General features: G+C 34.5%; 3 protein-coding genes across 3 annotated transcripts in view; all 3 read left to right on the top strand.

Annotated features, from left to right (window-relative positions):
* The window catches only part of LOC134852943 (nicotinamidase-like), a 484,331-nt gene extending 475,446 nt beyond the window's left edge, over positions 1 to 8,885 (top strand). Inside the window, exons 2-6 of the mRNA XM_063868818.1 lie at positions 1,526 to 1,648; positions 2,444 to 2,700; positions 5,492 to 5,693; positions 7,468 to 7,693; positions 8,076 to 8,885. Of these exons, the coding sequence (XP_063724888.1) occupies positions 1,535 to 1,648; positions 2,444 to 2,700; positions 5,492 to 5,693; positions 7,468 to 7,693; positions 8,076 to 8,266 (990 nt within the window). The 5' untranslated portion in view covers positions 1,526 to 1,534 and the 3' untranslated portion in view covers positions 8,267 to 8,885. The remainder of the gene's footprint in view (positions 1 to 1,525; positions 1,649 to 2,443; positions 2,701 to 5,491; positions 5,694 to 7,467; positions 7,694 to 8,075) is intronic.
* A 366-nt stretch (positions 8,886 to 9,251) lies between these two features.
* LOC134853137 (uncharacterized) lies at positions 9,252 to 16,837 on the top strand. The gene is made up of 3 exons (XM_063869086.1): positions 9,252 to 9,499; positions 15,205 to 15,376; positions 16,116 to 16,837. Exons 1-3 carry the CDS (start codon positions 9,325 to 9,327, stop codon positions 16,573 to 16,575), a joined length of 807 nt encoding a protein of 268 aa, XP_063725156.1. The 5' UTR covers positions 9,252 to 9,324; the 3' UTR covers positions 16,576 to 16,837.
* A 1,726-nt stretch (positions 16,838 to 18,563) lies between these two features.
* On the top strand, positions 18,564 to 20,443 carry LOC134853287 (uncharacterized). Its single transcript, XM_063869259.1, has one exon. It carries the CDS (start codon positions 18,578 to 18,580, stop codon positions 20,426 to 20,428), a length of 1,851 nt encoding a protein of 616 aa, XP_063725329.1. The 5' UTR covers positions 18,564 to 18,577; the 3' UTR covers positions 20,429 to 20,443.
* Positions 20,444 to 27,016: the final 6,573 nt, after the last annotated feature.

The raw sequence follows: 27,016 nt of genomic DNA, 5'->3' as shown, positions 1-27,016 counted from the left end.
GCGTGAGCCGGTTAGCGGCATCTAACGTCGCCACCGGGCTCCAAGACGGTCCATCGGTTGCCAACCAAGCAGAGGTGCGTAAGCGGAACCACTACTCAAACCTGCCGAGATCGTGTTTATTTGAACCAGTTGCAGTGGAGAACCTCGGATGAAGACTCGTACAAAACTCTAGCAGCAATCGCTAAGAGAATTGCCCTGGCGACGGGAGAAAAGAGATCGTTTGCCTTCCTAAAACAGCGTATCGGCATCGCCGTCCAACGGGGAAATGCTGCATGCGTTGCCGAGGCGCTCAAAGTATCAAACTTCAACTCTTAATTTTTATTTTGTTTATATAAACGCTTTTTATAACATTGGTAATTTACCTCTTCTCTTCATTCCTGAGATAACGCTCTTATCTCTTCCAATTCGTGGCACGGGAGGGTTCCGTGGAATATTCCTTCCCCACTGAAGCTTCCTTCTCTCCCAATTTTCGCTGATAAGGGTCTTATCGTGCGTTGTTAGCACGATAAGAGGCTTCGTATTTTCCGTCTCTTGTGCGACCGTTTTTCACAATATTTGGCGTTGTTCTGATTTTTCGTCGTTTTTCGTCAAAATGGCCGTCTTTTTGTATTTCTCAGAAATATTCACTTTTCAATCGAAATTTTGAAAATAAAAATTCCAGAATATTCCTACCCTCCTTCGCAATACTTTTTCGTTAATAAGGCCTTTATTAGTTTTTTCTCGTGTCGCCGGAAGGTTGCGCGGTGTCATCTGGCAGAATGGCACACGGCCGATTATTCTGTTATCTTCACAACTAGACAGATGAAGACAGCCTTAACATCGCTGAAACCAAAAATACCAGAGAATGTTCATGGCAACGTGGTTTACGAAATCACTTGATCTAGATGACAGTCTAGCTACGTCGGGCAAACAACCCGCCACCTAGCCACTAGAGTCCACGAACATTCCAAAGATACTAGCACAATAGAACACCCTCAATTGGTGTGGTGTTACCATTGGCAGCTGCGAAGTAAAGATCATTGACACAGCAAGAGACTCCGCTAAACTTTTAACCATGGAAGCATTGCATATCAACCATAGAAAGCCTTCAATCAACCGGAAGGAAGAGTACAAGGCTCGCGAGTTGACCCTGAAGCTGTAACATTGTTACATTGTCCCACATTCCAGTGGTTTGTTCCAATCAAACTTGCGTATCACAGTTCTATCTGTTTCTAATTGCTTTCCAGTTTTCCTATTTTTAATGTCCTTTTAATTTGTACAATTTTGCTATTTTTAGTTACTGATGATGACACAATGTCGAAAACGTTTTACCATTGATGTTTTTTCCCTGAGATATTGTTAGATTATTATTCTTTAAATATTATATTAGACAAAAATTGCATGAACTACACTTTCACCATGTTATTGCTTATCATTTTGCAATTAAAAGTTCATTTTTTTAATCGTCAGTTTTTTGAATTTGTCTTCGAGGTTTGCAGATGAATATCGGACAATGACTTCGTTGCCGGATTAATTTGATGCTTTCAGAAAGTAGATGGCGAGAAGTTTCGCAGAAACTTTTCAAAAGTATGCTGAAAATGACAAAGTGCCTGTTTCTTCTTTGAAAGAATTGATCCGGTCTTTGTTCTCCGATCCTTCTGAAGAGAGCGTAAGTGTAGAAAAATAAAGAAGAAAAAAAACTTTATTTGCTGTACAGAATTACTTACAGTCAGCAATAATTGGCATTGCTTATTCGATCGAAGTTTCTTTGTTTTTTTTTTGAGATGCAGTTCTGAAACCGAAGATCTCGCTGTGAAATATTGGCCCGTTTCTTTTAAAAATCTCCAGATCTATGTAGTTCGAGGTACTACTATGATAGAGTGGTCTTTTGAAAATAACCAGTTCCTTTGCGAATAAGACACATAGGGCTGAGAAATGTTTAACAGTTATGATTTCGCCATTCAGAAAGATGTCGCAGTATATTTTCAAAGGAATATTAAGTTTCTTTGTTTCGTAAAACCTCCCCTCTCATATTAAGGTAGAAAATTTTAAAAAGCGCTAAAATCGAATTTTGATGACAAATAAGCCAATCCAAGTATGGTTTTTAAACCGTAAAGTTGAAGCGAAATGCAAGCGGGACCTGTCTATCATAGTTGCTTTTTCGAGGGCCCACTCTATCATAGTAGTACCCAGTTCGATTTAAAATTAACTTGAAAAAAAAGTTTTGAGAGCACAGTTGCCTTGGTTGCTTTTTCTTAAGGCAGTCGCATCTTGAGTTGCAATGTTTGAAATGATAGCTTTGATTTGCCTTTAAAGGTTGGCCTGTATACCATTAAACTAGAGCAGATATTTTTGCTTCTGAGAATTTTGTATGAATTAACATAGTTTAGATAGATTTTTTTTGTAGTCCTCATCTATTCAAAGAATAGTAGATAGTAATCAAGTGCTTTGATCCTTTTTTTAGGTGAATAAAGTTTGCGAGTGTGTCACACTAAGCAAAAATGGTCATCTGTCTTCAGACGACTTCAAATTGATTTGGGAAAATTTCATTCAAGTTTTGATCAAGCCAGTGTCGGCGTTTGTCATCGTTGATGTACAGAATGACTTCATTTCGGGATCCCTGGCCCTATCGTCCTGTCCAGCAAAAGAAGACGGAGCTGAAGTTGTCCCTGTGATCAACAAGCTCTTAGACGACGTGGTTTTTGACTACGTTTTCTACACGTAAGATTTTATAAATTTATTATTTTTTACCTGTTATACTATTACAATAGCCATCTGCGTTGTGAATTTTACGAACCTTTTTTTTCTTACCTAACTCTCAAATAACTGTTCACTTATACAAAGTTTTCTGCAGCATGGGAAATTGCATAGCATCTGTTCTCTGCTTTATTTGTGGCTGTCATGTCATAAATGAAGCGTCCGTGGCTGAGTGGTTAATGCGTGAGGTTTTTTATCTCTAGGTCGTAGGTTTGAGACCGAGACGTATCCGATTTTTTACTAATTCGAGACTTATTTCTACTTTTTGTCAGTGAACTTAATAGAGCTTTTTTTGTCTTGTTCTCGCTCCTGTTTTTTGTTTTGCTTCTGTTGACAACTGCATTTCTAATTTCACAAATATGTAAAACATTGGTTATAAATTGAATGTTATTTCTTTCACTTTTTTTGTTAGGTGGAACAGGCGAGAATAAACTAGTTGTAGAATTGACTGAAAAAGTTGTGTTTTTTTTTGTAATCTGCTTTTTGGTATTTGAAATTGATCTCTGAATGATTGTCGAGTGATCCCACAGCTTTGAAATTTTGTTCGATGTAGCTGGACGTCGTATTGGTGTTCGAGTATGGCTAATAGTTTTAATATATTGTGCATTTCGATATACAGGCTGAGTGGGAGAGTTTTGTCATTAATCAACTTTTCCTTATAACTACTTACTTTTACCCTAGAATCCATTTCATTTCATTTTGGAACCCTTTGAAGTTGCTCCATATTTGCTTTACCAGGGAATCACGCTTAGGATGCATAAGCGACTATGGTTACTACATATCCGGTATAGGTGTTTAACTTGGCGCTATTGCTGCACATGGGACTAGAGTATGATTGAGCGAGGTTTTCATCCGACGCCAAAGGCTTTTATCTTGATAAGCAGGATTGCTTGAGGTACAATTTCATATGACTTAGCGATGTCCAGGTGCAGTGCTGTAAAATTTAGCGTCCTGTTGATAGTTTTTTTGTAAAGTTGTTCAAAGAAATGAAGATGAACTGTCCCGGAGCCTCTTTTGCGTAATCTATATTAACTTTCTTGTTTCTTATCTTTCACTCCACAAGAGTTGTCAATTATGACTTTTTCAAGCATTTTGAGCAGCAGCATAGAAAATTGATGGGTCTGTTGCAACGAACCTCTTTTTTTGCTTCCTTAGACATTGGGGTTACTTGGCTGATTTTCTATTTTCCAGGAAAGTATTTTTGGTTAGGCATAAATGAGAAAAGTAGAGTGAATGATTTTCTCGATGTTGTGTGACATGACTTTAGGAGATTACCTATTTTGACGAATCGCATGGTTTTATAGTAATTGAATTGCCTTATTTTTTGCTCACTTGACTTTAATCGACTGTGAATCTGATCAGTTCGTCGTTTGGTCCAAATATGATTTTAAGGTGGCTTTGATTGCCTAAGGTGCCGACGAAGTAGTAATTGATAAGTTCACATTATTTAGTCTCTTTCGTTCACTCAGCACTTCCGGTTTCTTCGGTATGAGGATATTGTCGGTGTTTTCAATTGCATTTGAGAAGTGCCCGGATTTTATTGAAAATTCTGCTTCCGAAGATTATTTTTCGAAGTCGGGTAGTTCACCTTCAGAAGATTTTAATTTCTAGTTTTTGCATCTTATCTTTCAAAACCTTTTTTTGACTTAAATTTCATTGTTCGAAGATTTTTCATTAGGTAGACGTCCACGAAATTCGTAGTTGAAGGCTTGTTTTATGATCGGCTCTTCTTGGTAGAAATCTGTCATTTTTTTCACAACCAATCGTACCATTGCTCGACAATTTATTTAACATGACTAAATCAGTACGGGATTTTTTAATTCAGATTCTGTTGAAGCTTCTAAACTAACCCAGTAGGCTCTTTTGAATGCATATCGATCGTCTGTGATTTTTGGTAATTTTGGGCAGTTGATAACGGTGATTGTGGTAGCAATCGGTTTGTGGTCATGGACTAGTGAGTTTTTCCTCAATTTTCTATTAGATTTTTTTTCTTAATTTTTTTTTGAAAAATTTTTTCTGCTTAGTGACAGTTTAAGAGCCCGACGTCTTGATTTCATTGAGTTATTCAATTAAAACTCTGAGAAGTACCTTGTTTTTTCAGTTTGCAATTGCAAAAATTTTTTTTCCTGTTCAAATCGAATTGTCGGGCTTTCGTTTGTCTGCACTGGTTTTGTTGGCTTATGGATTACGGATTTAACTTGTTTTAAGCAATTTTCATTGTAGTTGCAAGTGCAAATGTTTTTCATTGTAGTTTCAGGGAGACTTAAATTTTTTTTCAAATTTTTTTTCTCTGAAACATAATTTCGGCTCAACTGGTGTCTGTTCAAAGATTGGCGGTTTAGTTGCCACAATACGATTTTTTCTTTTACTGCAAGCAACAACCAGTCTACTTCTAAATGCAGTTTTTGTTCATTGTAATTTGGGGATGGACCTAAAACGATTTTTTTTAAATCATATTATTTTGGCTCAACTTTTCTCTTCTCAAATTTTGTTCCGTTGCGATTTTATTTTTCAAATGTCTGGCATGTTTGCCTTGAATGAACTTCTATCGAGACTTGGTTTTTCGTGGAATTTCGTTTTTGGTGGTCCTATTTTTTCAACTAATGTTTTTCTATGTTTGTGTTGTATCTTAAGTGGTACAAATCTCTGTTTCGCCTATGTGTTAACTTGTATTAAAAAAAACAGTTACTAATTACTAATTTTGTTGTTGTTCTAATCTATTGTTCAATTGTTGAAATTTTTTCATTTTTTCTAGCTACGACTGGCACCCTCACAATCACATATCATTCCACTCGAACCTAAAAACCTACAAAGATACTCTGCTCAGACCAACACCAGATCAGTGGGAATCAGTCTGCATGTTCGACAGGGTGCAGTTCGATGGTCGACCGCCGCTGGAACAGACTATGTGGCCAGATCATTGCATCCAGGGATCGGAAGGATCCAAACTGCATAAGGTAGACACCGATTTTTGGAAATGCCCCGGCTACTATCATCTTTTTTTAGTTTTTCAGCCAACGTATACGTCAAATCAGTTATTGCGAATATAAAGGGAAGCTCGACTTAATCGAGGATCATGTTAGTTATCGAACTGAGTTTTGGCTAACAGCTTTGAACAACACCTTCGAGCTGAAAATTGCCGACTGATGTCTTCTGTATACTTAGGCAGCTCTTGTAAGTGAGACACAACAAGCGTTAGCGAAGCGAAACTAATTAACTCACGGCTATGGAAATCTTTGTATGACTTGAAATTTTTTCCTCTGCTTAAAAGGTTTTTAAGAGTAAGCGTAGTGAAGGCTCTTTAAGTTTTGTTGACTTTTTCTAAGAAAAACTTTTATAACTACAAGTGTGTCTATCATAACTACAAGTGCGCATCCATACATATTGATGCATTTATGAATGCTTTTAGATATATATATGCTTTTTTTTAGTTCACTTGAAATTCATCTGCTGAAAGTGACTCAAATAGCAATCCAAATACGAACGTGGAAATTCCGCGAAAAAATGTGAACGATTTCTAGTTTCGAAAGTGGAATTTATTTTTAAGATTTCCAGAGGAAAAAAAAACTTTACCTATTGATCTTGTTTTCTCTAGTTGGGCTCATGTTATCAAAAAAGCGGCAATCATAAATTGTTCGAGAAATTCACAGAGCTTAAAGGCCATCTATTTTTTTTCTTTGAAACTCGAAAGTTGAGATTTTCTTAAAACCTAGTCAGTGTTTTTTTTGTTTTCTTGCGTTCATTACTCTTTGCCAATCTTCGATTGGCTGTTTTATAAATGAATGGTATGCTAGATTTTTGAGCAGCTTTTTCCGTTGCACTGCGAGAATGGTAGATAGATAATAGCTCTCCCGAGAAAGAAAAATAGTGAGATAGAGGAAGCAGAAAATATTTTTTTTCTTTTGTTAATTGAGATTTTCATAGAACATGTATTTATTACTGTTAAGAATCGATGAACGTAGTTCAGACTCTTATATAGATGGCGATGATTTTTTTTCCAGCGAAATCAAAGTTCTACCTATTGATCTAATTTTCTCAACTAGGATTAGTTTTATCAAAAGAGTGTCAATCATTACACTAGCGCTCAGCTTTGTATTATGTTACGAACCTTTTTTTTCTAACATAACTTGCAAAGAAAAGTGGTAAATGAAAGTTTTCACTTAATTGGAAATTTCACTGTAGCATTCGAAATTGCATAGTATCTGTTCTCTGCATTATATGTTGATAGAGTTGATGCCCATTAAGCATTCGTGGCTGAGTGGTTAGCGAGTGAGACTCATAACTCTAGGTCACAAGTTCGAACCCGAGAGCGAGACATAGCCGATTTTTTTTTCTATTTTGAGGCTTGTATCTAATTTTTCTTATTGCACTTTCATAGAGCTGCTCTTTGTGTTCTTGCTATTGTTTGCAAACCGAGGCTTCGCCTCTGTAAATTTTTCTATTCGAAGAGCCTTTTGTCGAAAATTGAAGTTTTTTTGTTTACTTGCTTTGATTGGCTCTTTTCCATCTGTCTTGTCTGTTGGCTAGGTTTGTCTATCGGCTCCATTATTTTGTGTGATTTTTTTCCGATGACATCACAATTTGAAACATATTCAAAACTTTCAGAGAAATTCTTTCTTTCCTAGCTATTTCGCAAGCAATACACAAAATTGAACCATATTAACGAATTATCAACTTTTGAAACGGTGGTAACCTTTTTGTGTTTTCTGTTATTGCCCACGTATATTGCAGGATCTGAAGGTAATCGAAGGTGGCCTTGAAGTGTACAAAGGTTTCAACCCCTGCATTGACTCTTACTCCGCCTTCTGGGACAACGGAGAAGTGACCTCAACTGGACTGCTGGATGAACTGAAGAGCAGAAATGTGACTGATGTGTATGTGTGTGGACTGGCCACTGATATATGTGTCAACTTCACAGCCACACATGCGTGCAAACATAACTTCAGGGTTGTGTTGGGTAAGTGTGCTTTCTTGTTTTGGATCTACTTGAAAATTTCCCTCTCTTTTGAGAAAGGGGGTGGGAGATTGTTAAGTAGATCACTTTTTTAAATTGTCTCAGGCCTTAACCATCGTAGGGATTTTCTGAGGGTAGGGGTTTCTTCTACTTCGATTTAACCATTCCATCTTGAATAAGCTGACGACAGTGCGCTTTCTTTTGTGGTACGATTTCAGAAAAATTGGACTTAAACTGCAGAACAAGTTATAAAATTAAATGTGAAAAAATAACTTCAAGCTGCTTGAAAATGTTTTTTTTTGCAGCTTAACCAATATTGATTGGACTTTTTTTTGAAAAACAGTCCGCAATTTTTAAACTTTTATAAATAGTTGGACATTTTCAGTGGAAGACGCTTGTCGTGGAGTTGATCTAAGTGCTATATCAGAAACGAAACAGAAGCTGAATGATCTGGGTGCTATTATCAGAACAAGTGACACAATAGCCCCTCTAGTAAAGGGAGAAGAATTCCCGATGGAATTGGGACTTGTCGCTGCTGAGAACTTCAGAAGGAAGTTTGCTAACATGTCTACTTAATCTTAGAGCTAAGCTAACCGGTGCTCAGTCAAATTCATCCAAATACGTTATACCTTCCCTTAATCAAGCAATAAGACCCAGTTAAATTAATGCCTATCTGACAATTCACAGGCAAATGAAAACAAAGAACTTAGAGTACTGTTTGAAACATTTTATATCGAATCTGTCTATAGCTAAGACATAATCGTTTCTGCTAAGGCTCAGCCTTCGTGTGGGTCAATGGCCTAATTATTGCGTCGTTTGTGGTTCATTTGGTTCTGATGCCATATTACGTTTGAATGGCAGGATCTTTTTGTTGGATGATTTTGACCGGTCACAGAATCAATCTTCTATCCCTTTCCACAAGATTTGCCAAATAAGCATCGTGTGAATCACTTAATCTATTCTTTTTTTTGTCCTCATTTTGGAGGTCATTTTTGTAGTTCTATCTTTGTCTTAATGCACTTAATAAAGCTGCTGGCGGTTAACAGATGCTAACTCATTGAGCGGATCTGAAGCGATAAATTGTGAATTTGACAAAATTGTAAATTTTATGCATTGTACATAAATCTGTTCAGATCTTAATTGAGAGGGTAGCTGGCTTACGTGTTTCTGGAATCGAGAAGGACGCTATTGATACTTTTTTTAATCTGATCTTAGTAGATTTACTGTCAACCCTATTTGCAGTCAGAAAGAAACCTATTTGCAGACAGAAACTTTTCTCTGCCAACTTCCCTCTTTATCATTGAACTTTTTTCTCAGAAATTGCCTCTACTTACCAAGTAATTCAACTTAAAAAGCAATCTTTTATCAGTGAGTTTTATCTATTCAAAGTGCTTCTAAATTGATGAGCTCAAAAAAATAGGCAAAATTGCCGTTTTTTTTTTGTTTCAAATGTTTGTGTCGGTTATGTTAAAATTAATTTAAAAACCTGCAAACAAGAAAACCATGTCTTGAGCTTTTAATTATATATGTAAAGAAATATATATTTTTATCCTTCAGATTTTTGTGTTGTTTTTGTTGAAATTTGTCTTCAAAAGAATCTTATCTGGAAAAAGCCTGAAAAAAAATTATCTGAGATGTCTGAGACAATGAACATCAGCTTCGAGCATCAGAATGAAGAAAACAACAGGAATAAGGAAGAAGATGAACAGGCACAGATTGTTCCGAAGGCTGAGCCTGCTGCTGAGAGAGGTGAAGAATTCACAGCTGCTTATTTGGATTACAACTCAAATGAAAAGAAATCAAAGAAAGGTAGTGCATATTTTTTCTAGCAAGGAGTTTAAATAAGGCGTTTAGTTGCTAGGTTTTATGCTATTTCTTAAAAATGTATTGTTTAACTAAAAGCTATATAAAATCCGAGGCATGTTTGAAGGTGTGAAATTCCTGAACTACTCCTTGCTAGATGTCAAATCTTGTTTCTATAATTTTTCCGGAATGTCCTCTAATGACATCGGAACCTGAGGTATGATCAAAATCCAAGTGCATTAAAGATAAATGCAATTTCTTTAAAATCGTTTTAGGTAACGTTCGCTCAATCGAAAAACATCTTCAGGGTTTGGAAACACTTCTAAGCAGTCTCCTTTCAGTGTTCTATGTTTTACTGAAACCTGGTTAAAAGAAAAAGATGAACCAGATAAGTTCAAAATTAAAGCTTTCTAAACTGTTATAACAAATTCAAGAAAACTATAGGCGGCGGAACGATGATACAGCTGGGCGATAATGTAATTATTTTTTGGAAGATCTGATGTCTGATTTACTTGAGTCAGTGTTGGTCCTAGTTGAAATGTTTGGTCAAAGAACAATAATAATAATAATATTAATAATGATAGCATATATTCATTTTCGTTATAATAGAAAACAGTTCGTACACGAATTAGATAAGGCTCTGGAACGGCTCTCAAATTTTAAAACTTTTGCATTGTTTTGGCAGGCGATTTTAGTATTAATGTTTTATAAAGTAAAAACATAACTTCATCATACCGATGTTCAACTAACGCCAACGGGTTCCAGTTCTTGAATATAAAAATAACAAGATCCAGTGAAACCTCTAAAACATGTCTTGATCATTTTTTTGTCAGTTTTAACAGTCCGAAAGAGATAGACGATGAATGTTTTTCTGATTAAAATCTGGTTTTATTTAACTCATACGATCGACTCAACTTAATATGAATATCGCGATGTCATTAATGAAATAAGAAAAACCTCTCACCGAGTTCCTATCCCTGCCTTAACAAAGACTCTACTTGGAATCTTCTGCTCTACTCCATGCACAGAATGTAATTATTGCATACAATTTTAGTCATTGCCTCATATAATCAATGAATATGTTTACACCACTCAAAACATCGAAAAGAATGTGTAAATCCAACGCAGCTTGATTTGATAAAAGTTTTTGAAAAAGTCATATTGAAATGAAACCAACGATATTGAGAATTCGAAAAGGACAAAAATATTTAAAGCAAAAATATTAGTTTTTGCGGGAACGGCAAAAGGCCGAAAAACTTATTCGAAAGTCAAAGAAAGATTAATTTTTCAACAAATGATTTTTTCAATAACTGTGTTGGAGACTCGAAACAAGTTTACAAAATCATAAATAAAATAATAGAATAATTGTCAGAATCATATATTATAACAGCAAGTGAGATTGAAAAGAAATTATATCTGATCCCTGCCGAGTTTCCGATTGTTTCAGCGAGCATTTTGCATCTATAGGGACAAAACTGGCCGATTTTATTGAAACTGATCAACAGTTCAAGTGGGTTGAGAGTTTAAGGCATTCATTGTACCATTATGATTGCTCATTTTTTTCGATATTTTAAACATAATCAATAACTTGAAACCTAAGCAATGATGCCGCATTGACGAAGTAAAGTATCACTTTTCATAAAAGGTTGCCATGTAATTGCGTTTGTCTGAGATTTCTTACAATTTTTTCGTTCCACTCTGGTACATTTCCACAGTCGCTAAAAACGCCGAAATTATACCCCTGCACAAATGTGATAGCAAATCTATTATTTAAACGCAACGCCAAAAACTATGGACACAATGTTTAATCGATTTTTATAGGGGACAATAGTGACTAAATCGGTTAACAAGGGTAAACAAATTTCACTGACAATGTGTAAGCGAATTTTTTCCGAAGGCTGGAAGAATTTCAAATTAAAGTCTTCATTTAGGTCAAGGTGAAATGTCCTGGCAGAATATCCAGAAGTTTTCAGAAACTTTGTCTTGAACATCGATTACTTTTTGAATATTTCAAAAATATTAATTCAAAATAGCTTTTTATCGAAGGTGTGTTGTAGAATTGCGGTTCTAATGCCACGACATAAATTTCAGAAGCTCGTAGTTTAAAAGACATGGTCGATGTTTTGAATCTTCAAAAATTCTAAAAATTTGCAGAACACTTCAAAACAAATTTGAAATTCAAAGTTTTGTACCCATGGTTGCATGCTAACGCGGGTGTACTTTGAGATTGTGATTTCAATGCCCAAACTTCACACTGCAGAAGCTCGTAGTTAAAGAGATATAGACGAATTCACATATGGTTCAAAATTCAGAAAACTTGGAAAAAATTCAATATTCATTTTGACTTGAAAATTTAGCAACCGAGTTGCATGCTAGCGGGAGTGTAGTTTAGGGTTGCAATTTTTATGCCATAAGTTGGTCTCCCATTAGAGAATTTTCTGGATTTTTTTGATTTTTGGCCGCTTACGGGGAGGGAAATTATGGTTGCCTTTTTTATGCCAATAATTGACTTTTCTGAAGCTCAACCCGAAATCTGGGAGATTTTCATTTTAAGTTGTCAGGGTCATCTTATGAGTTTTAAATCTTGCGCCACCCTATAGTGGAGCGCTGTCAGGTTACTCTGAGGGGTGTCAAGTCTTGCCTCCAAAAATGAATGCTCAAAACCTTAAAAGTTCCAAGATATTCTGTTCTTAAAGATTTAATTTATTTTTCGAAAACTCAAAATGAAAACATAACCGAATTTGAAAACATCAACTCTATGGATGTGTGCTGTCAGGTTTAATTATGAAATTGTACCTCTGTGTTCCAAATATGACTGATCAATTCCTTTTGGTTTTCGAGACATGGCGTTTACGTTTTTTTTTTTCAAAAGCTTTCACAAAACTTAGGTTTAATAAACCTCACAAATTTTGTAATTCCCATTCCTAAAGTGTGGCGTTGTCAAGTATGTCTTAGGTATAGCCAGACTGGCCCCAAAATGTGGCTGCTCGAATCTTTTCAGTTTCCGAGATAACACATTTTATAAAAATTTTCCTAAAAATGTCTAGGCAGATTGTCTTGAAACTTTGATAATTATTTTTTTTCTTTGAATAGATTTTTTTAAATTAACCTTATAACTTTTGCCTGAATTTTTTGAATCTTTATATTATAGGCCGATCAATTATTAGCTAAATGTGCTAAAATTATTAAGGAAGGCATGTGCTCTCGGCTCTATGATCACCTCGAAAAATTCGAAATACTTAATGAACACCAATTTATTTTCCGCCAAAAATATAAAACCATTGTTGTTTCAGCTGAATTAACCAAGAGAATAAGGCTAGGATATGAAACAAATATGAAATGCAGTTTTTTCAATGATTTAAAGAAAGCGTTTGATACGCTTGATCATGCAATTTTATTACTGAAATTGGAGTTTTATGAAGCTCGTGGCAACTGCTACCTCTGGTTCAAAGGCTATCTATCAGATAGACGATAGTTTTTTTTAAATAGACTATACCACGTTTAATTGGCTCACAATTAGCACTGGCATGCCCCAAGGATCTTTACTTGAACTTTTTTTTCTCATTTATATAGATGATATGCATCATTCAGCTTCAAATTTGAACACTTTTATTTGCAGATGACTCTACTTTTGCGTGCGAAAGCATAATGCTTGAATACTTTCAGCCATATATAGAAGATATATCTAACTGGCTGAAGGTTATTAAGTGATCTTTAATTGTTGATAAAAACGACCATTTTTAATTTCGAGAAATAGAAGTGCTAATAACCCTACTGCTGTCCTCGATACTTTTGCGTATAGTCCTGAATTTTCATTTAATAGAAGTGTATTAGATGTGTACCAGTAGATATAAATGTGTCGTTTTTTCAGCATATTCAGAAAATGAAAACAAATTTTGTGACGTATTGTGGTATTGTTTCAAAAATGCGACATTTTGTAACAAAATCAGTTCTTGTCAAAATATATTTCAGTCACATTTATCAGTCAGTTATGAAACCAGTTAACCAATACCGTTTGCTTGCTCATGGTTGTACCAGTTTTTCTATAAACTAAGTGATCACGATGCAACGAATGTTTCTGCGCATGATTTACATCAGAAAAGTTCGAAAGTCTCACTTAATCATTCTAATCTAAAAAAATGTAGTCCGTTCACGAGATTTCTGTTTATGGTTTTTTCTGAATTGTTTTATTTGCATTTAAGTTTATTCATATAACACAATAAAACCCAATTTTTGTACATTTGTTCTGCCTTTTTGCAAAAAAAAATCAAGTTTCTGCTCTCTCATTAAAAGAGGCTCGAAATTATTGAAATTTTTGAGTGAAAATGATTTTTACCAGTTGATGTCAAAATTTCTTCGCTTGATGAAAATGTTTTTGTTCACAAATTTAAGGACAATTATTTACTTAGTTACCAAGATATAATTCAAAAAATTTTTCAAGAGTGAATGAAGAGTATATTCGTATCTGAAATTATACTAGTTTTGTCTGTAAGTAGAAAGTTGCAAATTTCCTTACGTTTTTGTTTCTGAATTATTATTTTTTCCACTTTCTGTGAAATGTTTTTTACCGTTCTTTGTTAATTCACATAACTCGTAAGATTTAATACTTTTTTCCTTGCCTTTTTGAATTGAAACCGTGTGGTTAGATGCTACATGACATTTGCGTAAGACTGCTGGTTCAACCTCAAAATATGTATTCTAAAGGCCTTCTTGTTTTCGAGAAATTACGATTTTTCTGAAATTTGGAAGCTCAATTGATTTTTATAAAATAGCAATAGTTTTTTTTTATTTTTTTATCACGATCCAAGTTTTCAAAAGTGACCAGAGACTCATTTTGAGTTTGAAGAAACAATTTCTAAAATAAATTTAATAAACCTATTTTGCTTTTAAGAAACAGCGAAAAGTCTACGAAAATAAATCATTTGTTTTCTCGTTTTATCACTAATAATATATATATTTTTCTCGTTTGCATGAAAATGATTTGTGCTACTAAATTTGGGTGATCTCATGTCTAATCTCCTTGCTTTTCCTGGTACGATGTACGAAGAAAGATAAAATGATATGTTGTAAATATTTATATATTTTTATTTTCTGTTTTTTTTTGCAATTAAAATGCTGTTTACCGTCAATTTGGGTTTAAACTACCCAGGGTAGACAATATATAGGCATAGAAGATGCCTTTCGTCCTTCCACTCTACTCTCAATTTGAATAATTATTGATTTTAATTGTGTTAGACTTCTTTGTTTTTCGGTTAAATTACCTTTATTCAGTTATTTGTTTTTTCTTAGTATCATTTTTTTCCTATGCATATTCTGGTCTAAATGAGCGGCTAAGTTATCTGCTAATTGATAGAATACGAATAAGAACGTCAGTGTTACATGTAGCGAATATATCGCTAATGACTAATTTGCAATAATTATTTGGTAATGTATCGATTTAGCATAAAGCTCGACTGGCTTAAAAGTTTTAAAATTGAAGAACGTATCGTCTAGCATGAAACTCCAAACACAAAATCTACATCTGGTCAAAATTAAAATCATGATTTACAAAAATTGTATTTATACCACAGCTTTTTTGCACATTTCATAGTTTGAGCTGCAATCAGTCAAAAATATAATCCACCTAAAACACTGGTTTCCGACCGATAAAAGGTCTGAAGGTCACCGATATGGCTGACAATTAGGCATGCACTGAACAAGTGCTGCTTCAGGTGCACTTCCAAATGACAACGAATCAGAGTTCGACCCCACAAATCTGAGTGAAGTTGAGGATGACTTCTCCATTCCAGTGAGCGAACGAGACAGCTTCTCTTCAGTCCAAAGAAACAGAATATCAAAACGAACTAGCTCGTACAACCGGAGTCCCGCTAAGCACAGTTCGAGGTAAGTTTTAGGATCTACTAAACAATTACCCGCACCCTTTGAAGAAAGGGGTCAATTGTTAAGTAGGTGTAGTTAAGCGAATTTTCGACAAATCAGGATGCAGCAAAACTCGAATTTAAATACAGCTCTAGTGGTAATTTACTGCTTTTATTTACACAGGTGGCTTTTTTTTACTAGATACCATTGGAGGAGGGGGGGGGTAATCGTTAAGTAGATGCAAGTTTTACATAAGAATGAGGAAAAATATTTGATTGAACCGTTTGGTTGGTTTCCTTTTTTAATCTAATCATGAAGACGTCTCTAATTTTGTGCGATTTTTTTGAATTGTGGAGGCAAGATTAGATATAAAGTGTTCACGAAGTATAAAGTTTCACTATCTCAAAAATTTTGGTTCATATCCTTTTTGGTTTGTTACAGAGTATCGCAGGTGTAGATCAAATTTTTGTTCAGGTGTATTTCTTTGTTCTAATCTAGGTACTATAAATGAACATCATTCAGTCTTGATTTGATCTGCCGTGAAAGTTTTGATGAAAAGTTTCGTGGTGTCGAGATAAATGGTCTGAATATTTTGTTTTTCATCCCAATTTAGAGCGGTAGTCATTCGAAAAATTCTTTTTTTTGCCGCATTTAGGATAAGATAATAAAGTTTTTGTAAGTAGACTAAAGAAGCTGTTTTTTTTTATACAGCTGAAGTTCGTGATACAAGCATGGTGTTTTATAACCGTTCTTTTTTGTTAAGATACTACCTGGAAAGCGAAGACGAATTCCTCGCGAGTTTGCCACGACGTAAGTTAACCCGAGCTTGTAAGTCATCGGGGTCCAGGGCAATCATGGATATCGACATTCCATCGAGTAGTTCGCCAGAGGAATTTGATGAAGCTATTCATGTGAAAACGAATTACAACAGAGGTCCAAATCAAGCGAAAAGTACCGATGATGCAAAATTGGCTGCCGAAAAGTCAAACGCTAATTCGAAATTGTCCAGTAATGTTAAACAAGAAGCGAGTGTTGAACCGAACACGGAGCTCAATTCAACTGAATTGAAATTTGAGAAGCTTGAAAGTGCTTTGAAAAGTGTGAATGAAAATGAAATCGAAATGGGATCACCTGCAAAGAAAGTTAAAAGCGACCATTTGGAAGAACCGGTCAATGACCGAAAAGACTCTCAAGAACACGAAATAGCTGAAGACAATGAATAGAGAGAGTTGTGAGCTCAATTAATGATAGATAGAATTTATCTAGATTGCGTATGAACTTGACAATAGGAGATTGTAGTTGGTTTGGGTTCGATAAATCTTTCAAGCAATTTTTGTCATGTTGATTAAGGAGGATTATAGTTTCTACTGATCGTTCCAATTTTGTTTTAGTTTCTTGATTTTTTTTTCAAATTGTTGAATTTAGTTTTCAATTTAAATTGGTGATTAGTTTTGATCAATTGTTAGTGCTAAAGCCTGAAATTTATTTTTTTGAAAAAAATGATATACTTCTGAATTGTGAATTCAAAATTCCTTGGCTGAATTTTTGCGGTGCTCATTGAGAATCACGAAATAAATGTTGTTCTGACCACGTAACGAAGTGAGTAATAACTATGACGTAGGGTGTTTTTAAGCCGATTTTGACAACCTGAAAGAAAGAAAATAGGGGGGTCAAGGGTGGTATTATAATAAAGCACTACTGGTTATGTCTCGGATACCAAAAAGTTGTTTGAGTGTCTCGAAAAATGTCTGGACTTTATTGCTAATTTTTCAGTATAATGTTGTTTTAATTGCTATTTAACGTTAATTAACAAGTTCGTGAAGTTATCAATAGCGCTCCATCTCTCGCCTAAAAAACCTACCTTTTTTCATTAAACGTAGTCGAAAATTTCTGCGGTACTTGCGCAGCAACTAGCTATCATTGTTGTTCCGACCATTTAAAATGGAGAGGAGATTCGTATTCGTATGTGTTTTAGTTTTTCTTTTTGTTCCGACTTTCGATACGAAAGAAACGGAATATTTGTGCTCGGTGTGGGTTTTTTTCTTCAGACAAATTTCGACTTTTTAACTAGCCATTTTCGACGGATTCTTTTAATATCATTCAAATACTATTGTTGTCATGAGCTTAAATTTTAAAAGATATTTCACTTGTGATCGTTTTTCATTAACTTATGGGGGCTTAAAGATTGGCGTTTTGGCCAATTTGGGACAATTAACGCGCGATATATTTCGCGCTAATAACGCGTAAGCGGAGATTTAATCCGTCTTAGAAATTGTTCCAAATTGGTTGAAGGAAGCTTATTTGCCATAATTGATTTGTTACTAGAAGCGAAACTTATAACTTTGTACTTTATATGCCGTGTGGGGGGATGATTTTCACAAAAATCTCAAATTTTTTAATTTTTTTTATTTGATTTTCTTTTTTTATACATCAATTTTTTTTCAAGTTATTACTGCTTCATAGAACCTAAAGGCAGTCCGAACATTGAGAGCTTCGCCCTGTTACGAGCAGTCTTGTTTTTTTGGTTTCCACTTAAAATCGGGTTCCGCAAATATACATCGGAATGGGCTGAGTGATATATCAACACAATTGTTTTTTAGTCGTGATTCGAACATTTAAAAAATTTCAAAAAAGTTGTCCCAGTTTCGAGAAAAAATTGATTTGAAGTTTTTGAGATTTAGTCTAATTTCGAGCGAGTAACGCGATCGAATAACGCTCGTTATATTGAAATTTACAGTTTTCTTAGACTTTAAGGATTAAAATTTTGATTGTACTATAAAGAAAACTAGTTTTGGATAATTCATTTAGCGCTTGTTTGGCGAAAAAGGTTTTTTATTCTTTTTTTGGAAACAAATGATGTCGATCTTTCCTAATTCAATTATTTTTTACGCGATCGTACAGTTATCGAATCATAACACCCGCTAAAAACAACACTAATTTGAAGAACATTTTAAAAAATTGTTTCAATTTTTTTAAATAAATATGGTCGGAACATTCCGTGCTAATTGCGCAGCAACCGGTTATCCTTTTTCTAATATAAAAATTCTGGTCACTTTTTTTGAGGATTGAAGATTTTGTATAGTTGCATAAAAAGTGACAATAGTTGCATAGTATCGTAGTATTGTTCCATAGTTTTGTGTAGTTGCATAGTATAGTAGTATTGTTGCATAGTTTTGTATAGTTGCGTAAAAAGCCTTTTTTTTTCAGGTTGTTTTGTATTCAATCATGCCAGTTGTCAAATTACCCGAGGTTGTCAAATCGACAGCCGACTCGGACGAAAACCACATCGATGTCGATGAAAACAACGAAAATATAGTTCAGGGCAACAAAGGACTAGTCCTAGATCGCAGCTATGTTCTGAAGGGATCCCAAGCTATCCTAACTTACATGCAGTCTGAGAAGTATTTGAACCAGTTGCGTCCTTCGAGTAAACCAGACTTGTTGGCATCCGATAAAGAGCCTCAGAAAATTATGATCAACTTCTCGCTGTGGACTGCGTTAAGTGGAAAAAATCGATATTTTCCGGTTAGGATGAAAGAGTTGCCTTTCCGTGTAACGCCCAGAGGAATGCATAAAAAAGTTTGCCTGATTGTCCCAAACGTTGCAGGAAAAACAGCGGAAGAAACTACTACTTTTTTCAGAACAATCGCGGAAAAAGTGAACAGTGACTTTGCCTACGAAGCAATTACGTTTCAAGAACTGAAGACTAAAATCGAAACATTTGCTGATAAAAGGAAAGTTCTGAAGGATTTCGATCTTTTTATTGCCGATGCTTCATTGAGAGATATGATTTTACAAAAGTTGGGAGTTGTTTTCAAAAGAGCAAAAAAGTTGCCGATTGTCGCCAAGTTATCGCGACCGGCTGAACTGAGAAAAATACTAAACGGAACGCATTTTTTTATGCACAATAACGCAACTGGTTTTTCTTACGCTATAGGTCATTCGGCTATGAAAGCTGAAGAGCTGTGTGAAAATGTGATTGTTTCACTGAATAAGCTAGTCAACAAAATTGAAAACGGATGGCGAAATATTAAAACAGTGGGCTTGATTGGTCATAAAACTGCTTTTATACCGATTTACGACAGCGCTGACGTTTCGAGTTTGGAAAGTTTGAAAGACATTTATGAAATGTTCTCAAGTAAGCAAATGGCAGCGGCAAAAGCTCTGAGAGGCGAAGAAAATGCTCAAGAAGTCGCCAAACATAAGGAAATTGTTAAACAGGTTGAACAGAATAAACAAGTAACGAAAAAGAAATTTTCCAAGATTTCGGAGCTGAAATTGAAAATGGCTTTAGGGACTAAGAACAAAAAGGCTGTGTTGAAATCCAAGTTGGAGGCTAAGAAACAACCTGAAAATGAAGACCTAGTCAAAAAAATTCTTCAGGAAGGTGATAATAACAAGAAACCGGAAAAATTCGAGCAAAACCAGAAAAAAGGCGTTTCAGACAGTACGGAACAATTGAAAGAAAAAGAAAAAGGAAACCGGCCAAAAATTGCCTCTGAAAATGATTCGAATTCTGAAATAGCGCAAAAGCAATCGTCAATCAGGAGCACATCTGATGTAGCTCTAAAGAAAAAACTGGACCGCAAATTGAAACGCCAGTTACAAGAAAGTACAACTGACAGCGCTGAAAGTTTGACAGGGTTTGATAAATATTCGATGACGTCGCCACCTCCTAAAAAGAAGAAAAACATAAATGGTTCACCGAAACTGACAGGTCTTGAAAAACATTTGTTCGAAGGCTCACCTCCTAAAAATGTGAAAAATCGGCATACATCTACAGGTCTGACAGGACGCGAAAAATTCATGTTCTCAAGTGAGGGTGGAACTTCGCAAAAATTCGCTAAGAAGGAAAATCGCGAGGAGCTTTCGGACGTTGAGATTCCTGATGATTTCTTTGGAAGCGACGAAGACGCAGCAGAGGAAGCAAGAGATAAAGTCGATGTGAAGAAAGTTCCCAAAACTCCGGCTAGAAAAACTGTTGCTAAAAAGACTCGAAATGCTTCTGTTGATAATGCTGATGATATTCAGACCCCTTTGAGAAGGTCAGGAAGAATTCACAGTTCGAAAGCTTAATTTTTTCTATTGTTTCGAGTTTTAAATAACACTTTCAGCTAACATTTTGCAGTGGGGTCAAATGTCCTATTTTTTTAAGCTGAAAAACGTCATAAAATAAGCAGTTAATTTTTGGCTCGCCTCGAATGTTGTAATAACTACCTAGCAACGGTTGAATAAACACTATCAGTTAATAGGGATACAAAACCTTGTGCTTGTTACGCTAACAAAGCTGGTTTATATTACGAGGCCTCAATTTGCCGATGCAACTGAAAAATTGTGAAGCGAAATTGGCGCGGGATTTCTATATATCAGGAAAATTTAATGGTATACTGGAATTTTCTTTGCTGCAGCTCTGGTAGAGCGAAGTAACCATGAATGGTGGGTTTTGTCCAGTGAATTTTACCACCTCAAGAAAGTTCATACGGGTAGCAAATGTGGTATCATAATAAAAAACCCTTTCAATCGTGTTTCAGAATCTAAAAAGATAGACCATAAACGTTCACAGTGTTGAGAAAACCTGTTAAGACCAAAACGCTTTTAAGAACCAAATTTTTTAGTATTGTGAGACTGTTTTTTACTCCCTCACACGCAACCCATTTTGGACCAATTTAATTTTAACTCTTGTTACATACATACGGAATGGTTGACTTAAACAATTTGAAAATCAAAACAGGTGCTAGATATTTCCTCGAAAATTGCGCACAATCTTTTCTTTCAATTCTAGCTCTACGCATTTGTTGTTCCGACCATTGAAACTGGGGAGGAACTTTGTATTCGTGTTTTAGCTTTTTTTTTTGTTTTCCACGCAAAATCAGCTACCACAAATAATCATCGGAATGGGTCGAGAGAACGAGAGATAAATCATATCAAAGCCCTTTCAGTCGTGATTCGCACGACATTAAAAATTTTTTCGCAGTGTTGAGAGTTGAAATTTTTGGTCTAATTTCGAGCGAATAAGGTGAGTGAGTAGGCTTATTTTGTTGTTCATCCAAAAGCATTCACCACTAATAATCATAATGGGTGGGGTGATATATCATATTAAAGGCCTTTCGTGAAACGTTTTAAATTTTTCCAAAAAAATGCCCAGTATCGAGAACAACTGGTTTAAAATTTTTGAGCAGGGTTATTATAGAAGGATAAGCCATGAAATTTCAGTTGAGCTCCAGTAAAATTGTTTTTTTTTGAAGGTTCCTTAGTGCTAACTTGGGAATAAAAAGATTTCAAAAAAAAAGAAAAAAAATTGATGTTATTGTAAAAAAATTGACTGAAATCGCTGCAACGTCTGCATTTTTTTTTACTGTGAGTGTTAAATAATCCTAACTTTCACGTTGTTAACAGATCCTTTATCACACGATTTACAAAAACCAACAATTAGTGAAAAAAAAACATGAAAAAGCTTGCATTGTTTTATGTGAATGGTAGGAACCGGCTATCTTTTTTTTTGTTCCTACAACGGTGAGGAACTTTGTATTCAAGTGTGTTTAGTTTTTTTTTGTTTGCCACGCAAAATCAGGTACCGCATATAATCATCTAACTGGGCTGAGTGATATATAATTTTAAAGATCTTACAAACCACATTTAAAAATTTCTAAAAATTTTACCCGTCTCGAGACAAGCTTGGTTGAATATTTTATTTTTTGATTTTTGGTTTTATATCGAGAGAATAAAGCGAGCGAGCAGTCTTAATTTAACTGTTTAAAAGATAGCAATAGCTTAAATTAAAACTTGAAAACTTATTTTAGCGTCTTTTCGGAATCAAAATTTTCAAAAATTAAAAAAATGTAAAACATGGAAAAAACGACAATAATTTGAAAAAATGTTAGTGTATTTTTTCAAGACTATGTTTGGAACAATCTGTGCCACTTGCATAGTAAACGGCTGTTCTTGTTTCTTTTTTCTTCTTGTTTTCCACGCAAAATCAAGTCAACAATTAATCATCCAATTGAGTCGAGTTGTATATCATTACGAAGCTCTTGCAGTCGTAATTCTAAAGACTTTAAAAAATTTCCAACAAATTTTCCCAGTGTCAGAAAAACTGGTTAGAGTTTTTAGATTCTTCGTCTAATTTGGAGCAACTGAAGAGAGCGAGCATGCTTTTAAAAGTTTTAAACATTTACAACTACCTATTACTCAAATTTACTCAAGTGAAAATAGTTACCGATTATTCTTTCAGTGCCTTCTTGGGAGTAAAAGTTTAAGAGCGAATCAAAAAAATCTGCAAAAAGTGTGAAACCATTTTTCTGATTTTTTGATTTTTGAAAATTTTATATTTATCCCATGTTCAAAACTGTTTTCGAATGACTCTATTTTTTATCAAAATTTTAGGCTTTCGTTCATCATTTTTTATCACATCAAAAGCAAAAGACGACGCATTTTGATAGAAAATATGGTCAAACCATTCTGTCATACTTGCCCAGAAACCGCTTGTTCTAGTTTTATTGCTGATATACCAGAAAAAAAAGATAGCACTTTTTCCAGGGTGTTTTGATTTTCTTTTCGCCCTCTCTGATTTTGTCCCAAAACTCGTCGGCCTACTTGCAGGCGTTTTCATTTCAAATATTTATTAAATTTAGTTTTAAGAGGCATGAAAGTAGTAAATACTCCTATATAGGTCCTGATAATTTGTTTTTCAGAAAAATGACCTTAAATTTGTCCAAAATCAAATTTGGTGTAGGTTATTTGTCTTTTGATTTCTTCAAAAATGTTAGGGTTGCAAAAAGCGTGATCCAATTCTGATTTCAAAAGTGCATTTGAAAAATGCAGAGTTTTTCAAAGTGCACCAGGTTTGAAAAGTGCATCAGCTTTCAAAAAAGCAGAGTTTCAAGATATACCTGCAGAATAAAACAAACAGTTTCCTATTGATCTAGTTTTTTCAACTTGGGTTTATTTTCATTAAAAAAGTCAATGATAAATTGTTCTTGAATTTCAGTTTCAAGATGGCGATTTTGTAAAAGTTAGTTTAATTTTTTTTGGCCTTCCATTTTCTAGTGCCAAAACCTGTCGGCTTAGTAGCAGGTTTTTTTATTTGCAGGTTTTCTCCAAGTACACATGTTAATTTGTTTTTAAGAGTCATGATCATAGTGAACACTCTTGTAGAGCTCTTCGTGGTTTTCCTTTATTTGTTTTTTTTTCAAGAAAAAAGTTCTCAAATTTGTTCAAATTAGGTTTTAAGCGGTTCGACTGATGATTTCTTTTCAAAATTAACACATTTCATTTGTTTAAAAAGAAGGCAAACTCCGCTATCTAAAAGCAAAAGAGTAAAGGTGACAAAAAACGTGATCAAAATTTAGTTTTGAAATTGGAATTGAATTTTCGGACATCCTAGTGGAATATTAAATTTATTTATTAGTCCAAATTTCTCAAATTGGTTTAGGGTCAACAAAACATAGTCTTGAATGGATTTTTCTTGAAGTAATTGTTCGAACAAATTGTTTAAAGACCTTTATAGCCATATATTTTTTGTTTCTCTGCGTTCTTTTTCTGTTTCCCGCGCTCATTTACTTTTTCCAACTGTCTGTTGGCTAGCTATGTTTCTATGTTTTTCTCTCTCAGTTCAATTTTGAGCAGCATAAAAACCAAGTTAGTGGTTTTCTAAGATTTTTTAATAGAGAAAAACTATACTTTAATATAGAATTTTAAAAAAAGAGTTAGCTTTTTCAGTTTTTTGTTTTATCTGTTTCACATTATTCCCTATCGAATTAGCATTGGTAACTGAGTGGGTTCGGCAAATTATTTGTTTTCTGTTGTCGAGTATTGATAGTGTGAGAGCTTTCATATGGATGAAATTTTCACTAGGAAAAAAAGCAAAACTCCTTTTTTCGGCGTGGGTTTGTTGTCGGCGTGGGTTTTTTTGTAAACAACAAAAAAAAAAAACTAAATTGATTTGGGTATTTACACTTGCAAAGCAAAATGTTATATTACGGACTTTTTTCCCAACCTATGCCGCAAATATTCTTGCGACTTAAAGCAACAATACTTGCTGCATCGAATTGTCATAACAGCTTTTTTGCTGCACCTTTGCAGTTTAATGATAACATGCGCTCGGACATTCGAATAATTTGAAGTTGACACATTTGATGCATTTTGAATTCATCAAGTGAACCGAAAAAAGCTAATTATTTCAAACAACAAATCAATCATAAAATCTCGATTTGGAAACTTTCTAACTCAACATATCTCGCAATTTTTTGAAATGCTTCATTTATACATAATGTGGCTTTATGAATTCCAAATTATAGAACTCAAAACTGTATCTTTTTGTATTTGTTGCTATTTTTGACGCATCGAATTAGTAATTTATTAGCACATGTAGCTGCCTTATTGGTTGCTAGTTTTTGGAGATTCTAGGCATCCGTGGCTGATTAGTTAGTGCGTGGGACTTAAATTTGCTAGGTACGAGATTTTTGCTAATTCGAGTTTTTGCTAAGCCTCGAGTTTTTGCAAATTCGAGGCTTATTTCTACCATTTCTTATTTCAAGTGATAGAGCTGTTTTTTGGTCGCGTTCTCGCAAGTCTCTGTGTTGAAATTGGATGATTTCACAATTTTACAATTCTTTGAGTTTTTCAGGGAATTCTTTGAGTTTTTGATTCGAGATCATTTTGAGTATTTTTATTTCCTCGTAGTCGCGTGTTCAAAAGTTTTTAGCCATAACCCGAAAATCTCTTTTTCTGAGCAAATACTTGTTTATTTCTAGCTCATCGTTCTTGTAAAATTTTTATAAAAAATTATGTTAACTGAATCAAAATTTTAATTTATTTGGCGACCGCTTTTTCTAATAGAGACTGTTTTTTTTTCAAATTAAATTATGGTGGTCGTTTTATTTGAAAAGTTTTTGTGATTGAGCAATTTCTATTTTTTTTGGTTTCTGTATTACGAGGCCAAACTGTGCATTTTGTGCATTGTAAGTGGATTCCGCAACAAGCACGATCCCTTTGTTCTTCTTTTGTTCTTTCAATCCTTTCGATCTTTTACATGAATTTTAACATGTTTAAAGACTTGTCTCTGGAATCCAGGAACATACAGACACAAAATTGTGCGCCTATCCAGTGCACAGTTTGGCCTCGTAATGTGGTATATAGTTCGTATCGCAAGTGATACGAAGCTCTGCTAAGTTTCTGCGGTTGAAATTGATTCTCTTCTACAATTTCTCCATCTTCTGTTTTGAATTCATTCAACAAATGGTATCACCAGTAAAAATCATCTCCGCTAACAAAAAAAGAAACGCGGAACTTTACATCATTTTGCAAATTTTTTTATTTTGTAGCTAGCTTTTAGAGAATTTTAAAAGTTTGCTAAGCATGGGTTTCTACTACAATTGAAAAACCTGTAATTGTAAATTTACAACGTCTGGTTTTTATCAATTTAATAAAGTTTTTTCTAAGAATAAGTTTTTTCTCTTTTTCAAGTTTTTTTCTGATGCAATTTTTTTCATCTTATTTTTCCGAAAATTTTTTTTCGACTTTCGTCTTTTTTATTGATTATATTTATCTGCAAGTTTTTCTAAAAATAAAATTGATAAAATATTTCTATTCGATTTGTTTTCATATTCAAGGTTTGCTTTTTTCATTTCTTTTAATCAAACAAAATAATCTTTCACGTGAATTACTTAAAAATGCGGTAAATTCCATTCATAGTTTCTTTATTGGTGTGAAAACACCAACAATTATTGGTGTGAAAAGAATCACCAACAATTATTGGTTTTCACACCAACAATTATTGGTGTGAAAAGAAACAATTTTTGGATGATATAACAATTGACAGGTAAACAAAGATAAATCAAGACATAATAACCAAGAGTCTTGAATTTTGGCGACCACAGACAAGCAACAATAAAGGTCCCCGATAGCTGCCTCCAGAGCGGATCACAGTCTACAGGACATATTCAAGGCCAGCAAACAGTGCCAACATTCTCCAAAATTCAGGGATCAAGTCAGAGGTCCTCCAGTTGTGTGAACAGTTCCTGTCCTCTACATCTTCAAGGCCAGCAAACAGTGCCAACATTCTCCAAAACTCAGGGGTCAAGTCAGAGGTCTCCCAGCTGTCTTTCTCCGTACTCAGGACAGATTGAATTTTTTTCCCATACATTTTCCCCAACCGTATACTCATATCCATTGTGCTATACATACTCATCAGCTGAATTTCATAACTGTGCTAGTTTATAAAAAAAAACCCATGCCCATAGTGCTAATTTCACTAACAAATTAGACCACAATCTCAACATATCTCCTGACTCCTTTAACTGTTAATCCTCGGGGTACCAGGGTAGTTTTAACAAAAAAAAAACAAATAGCCAAAACACAATAGCCAAAATTCGTTTAACCCAAACTCAAAAAAGAGAGATTTTTTGACTAGATCCTAACGCAATCAATGTAACATACAAAAAGTTTTAACGAAACTTGTAAAAACAGAAGAACGCCTATAGCGTAGTATTTCCATTAAAAACACAAACCAGTTAGGTCTACAACGTATTCTGACCTTATTCAAAAGGTGAAATTGATTTCTCAACCAAGTTTCAAAAAAGTATATATCAACAGTACTTGGTACTTAAAAGTCAAAGTACGTGATACTTCATAGATTCTTAAAAGCTCATAAAAGCCCTATACGAA

The sequence above is a fragment of the Symsagittifera roscoffensis genome, chromosome 8, assembly GCF_963678635.1.
Source record: "Symsagittifera roscoffensis chromosome 8, txSymRosc1.1, whole genome shotgun sequence".
Lineage (NCBI taxonomy): Eukaryota > Metazoa > Xenacoelomorpha > Acoela > Convolutidae > Symsagittifera > Symsagittifera roscoffensis.
The sequence above is the reverse complement of the archived record's forward strand: the minus strand, read 5'-3'. Positions and strand labels throughout refer to the sequence as shown.

What these genes read in the sequence shown, in the direction of transcription:
- LOC134853137 (XM_063869086.1), top strand. Translation starts at nt 9,325, where the DNA reads ATGTCTGAGACAATGAACATCAGCTTCGAGCATCAGAATGAAGAAAAC. An exon ending in TGAAAAGAAATCAAAGAAAG is followed by an intron (nt 9,500 to 15,204) that starts GTAGTGCATATT and finishes GTGCTGCTTCAG; the next exon opens with GTGCACTTCCAAATGACAAC. An exon ending in CCCGCTAAGCACAGTTCGAG is followed by an intron (nt 15,377 to 16,115) that starts GTAAGTTTTAGG and finishes TTTTTTGTTAAG; the next exon opens with ATACTACCTGGAAAGCGAAG.
- LOC134853287 (XM_063869259.1), top strand. Translation starts at nt 18,578, where the DNA reads ATGCCAGTTGTCAAATTACCCGAGGTTGTCAAATCGACAGCCGACTCG.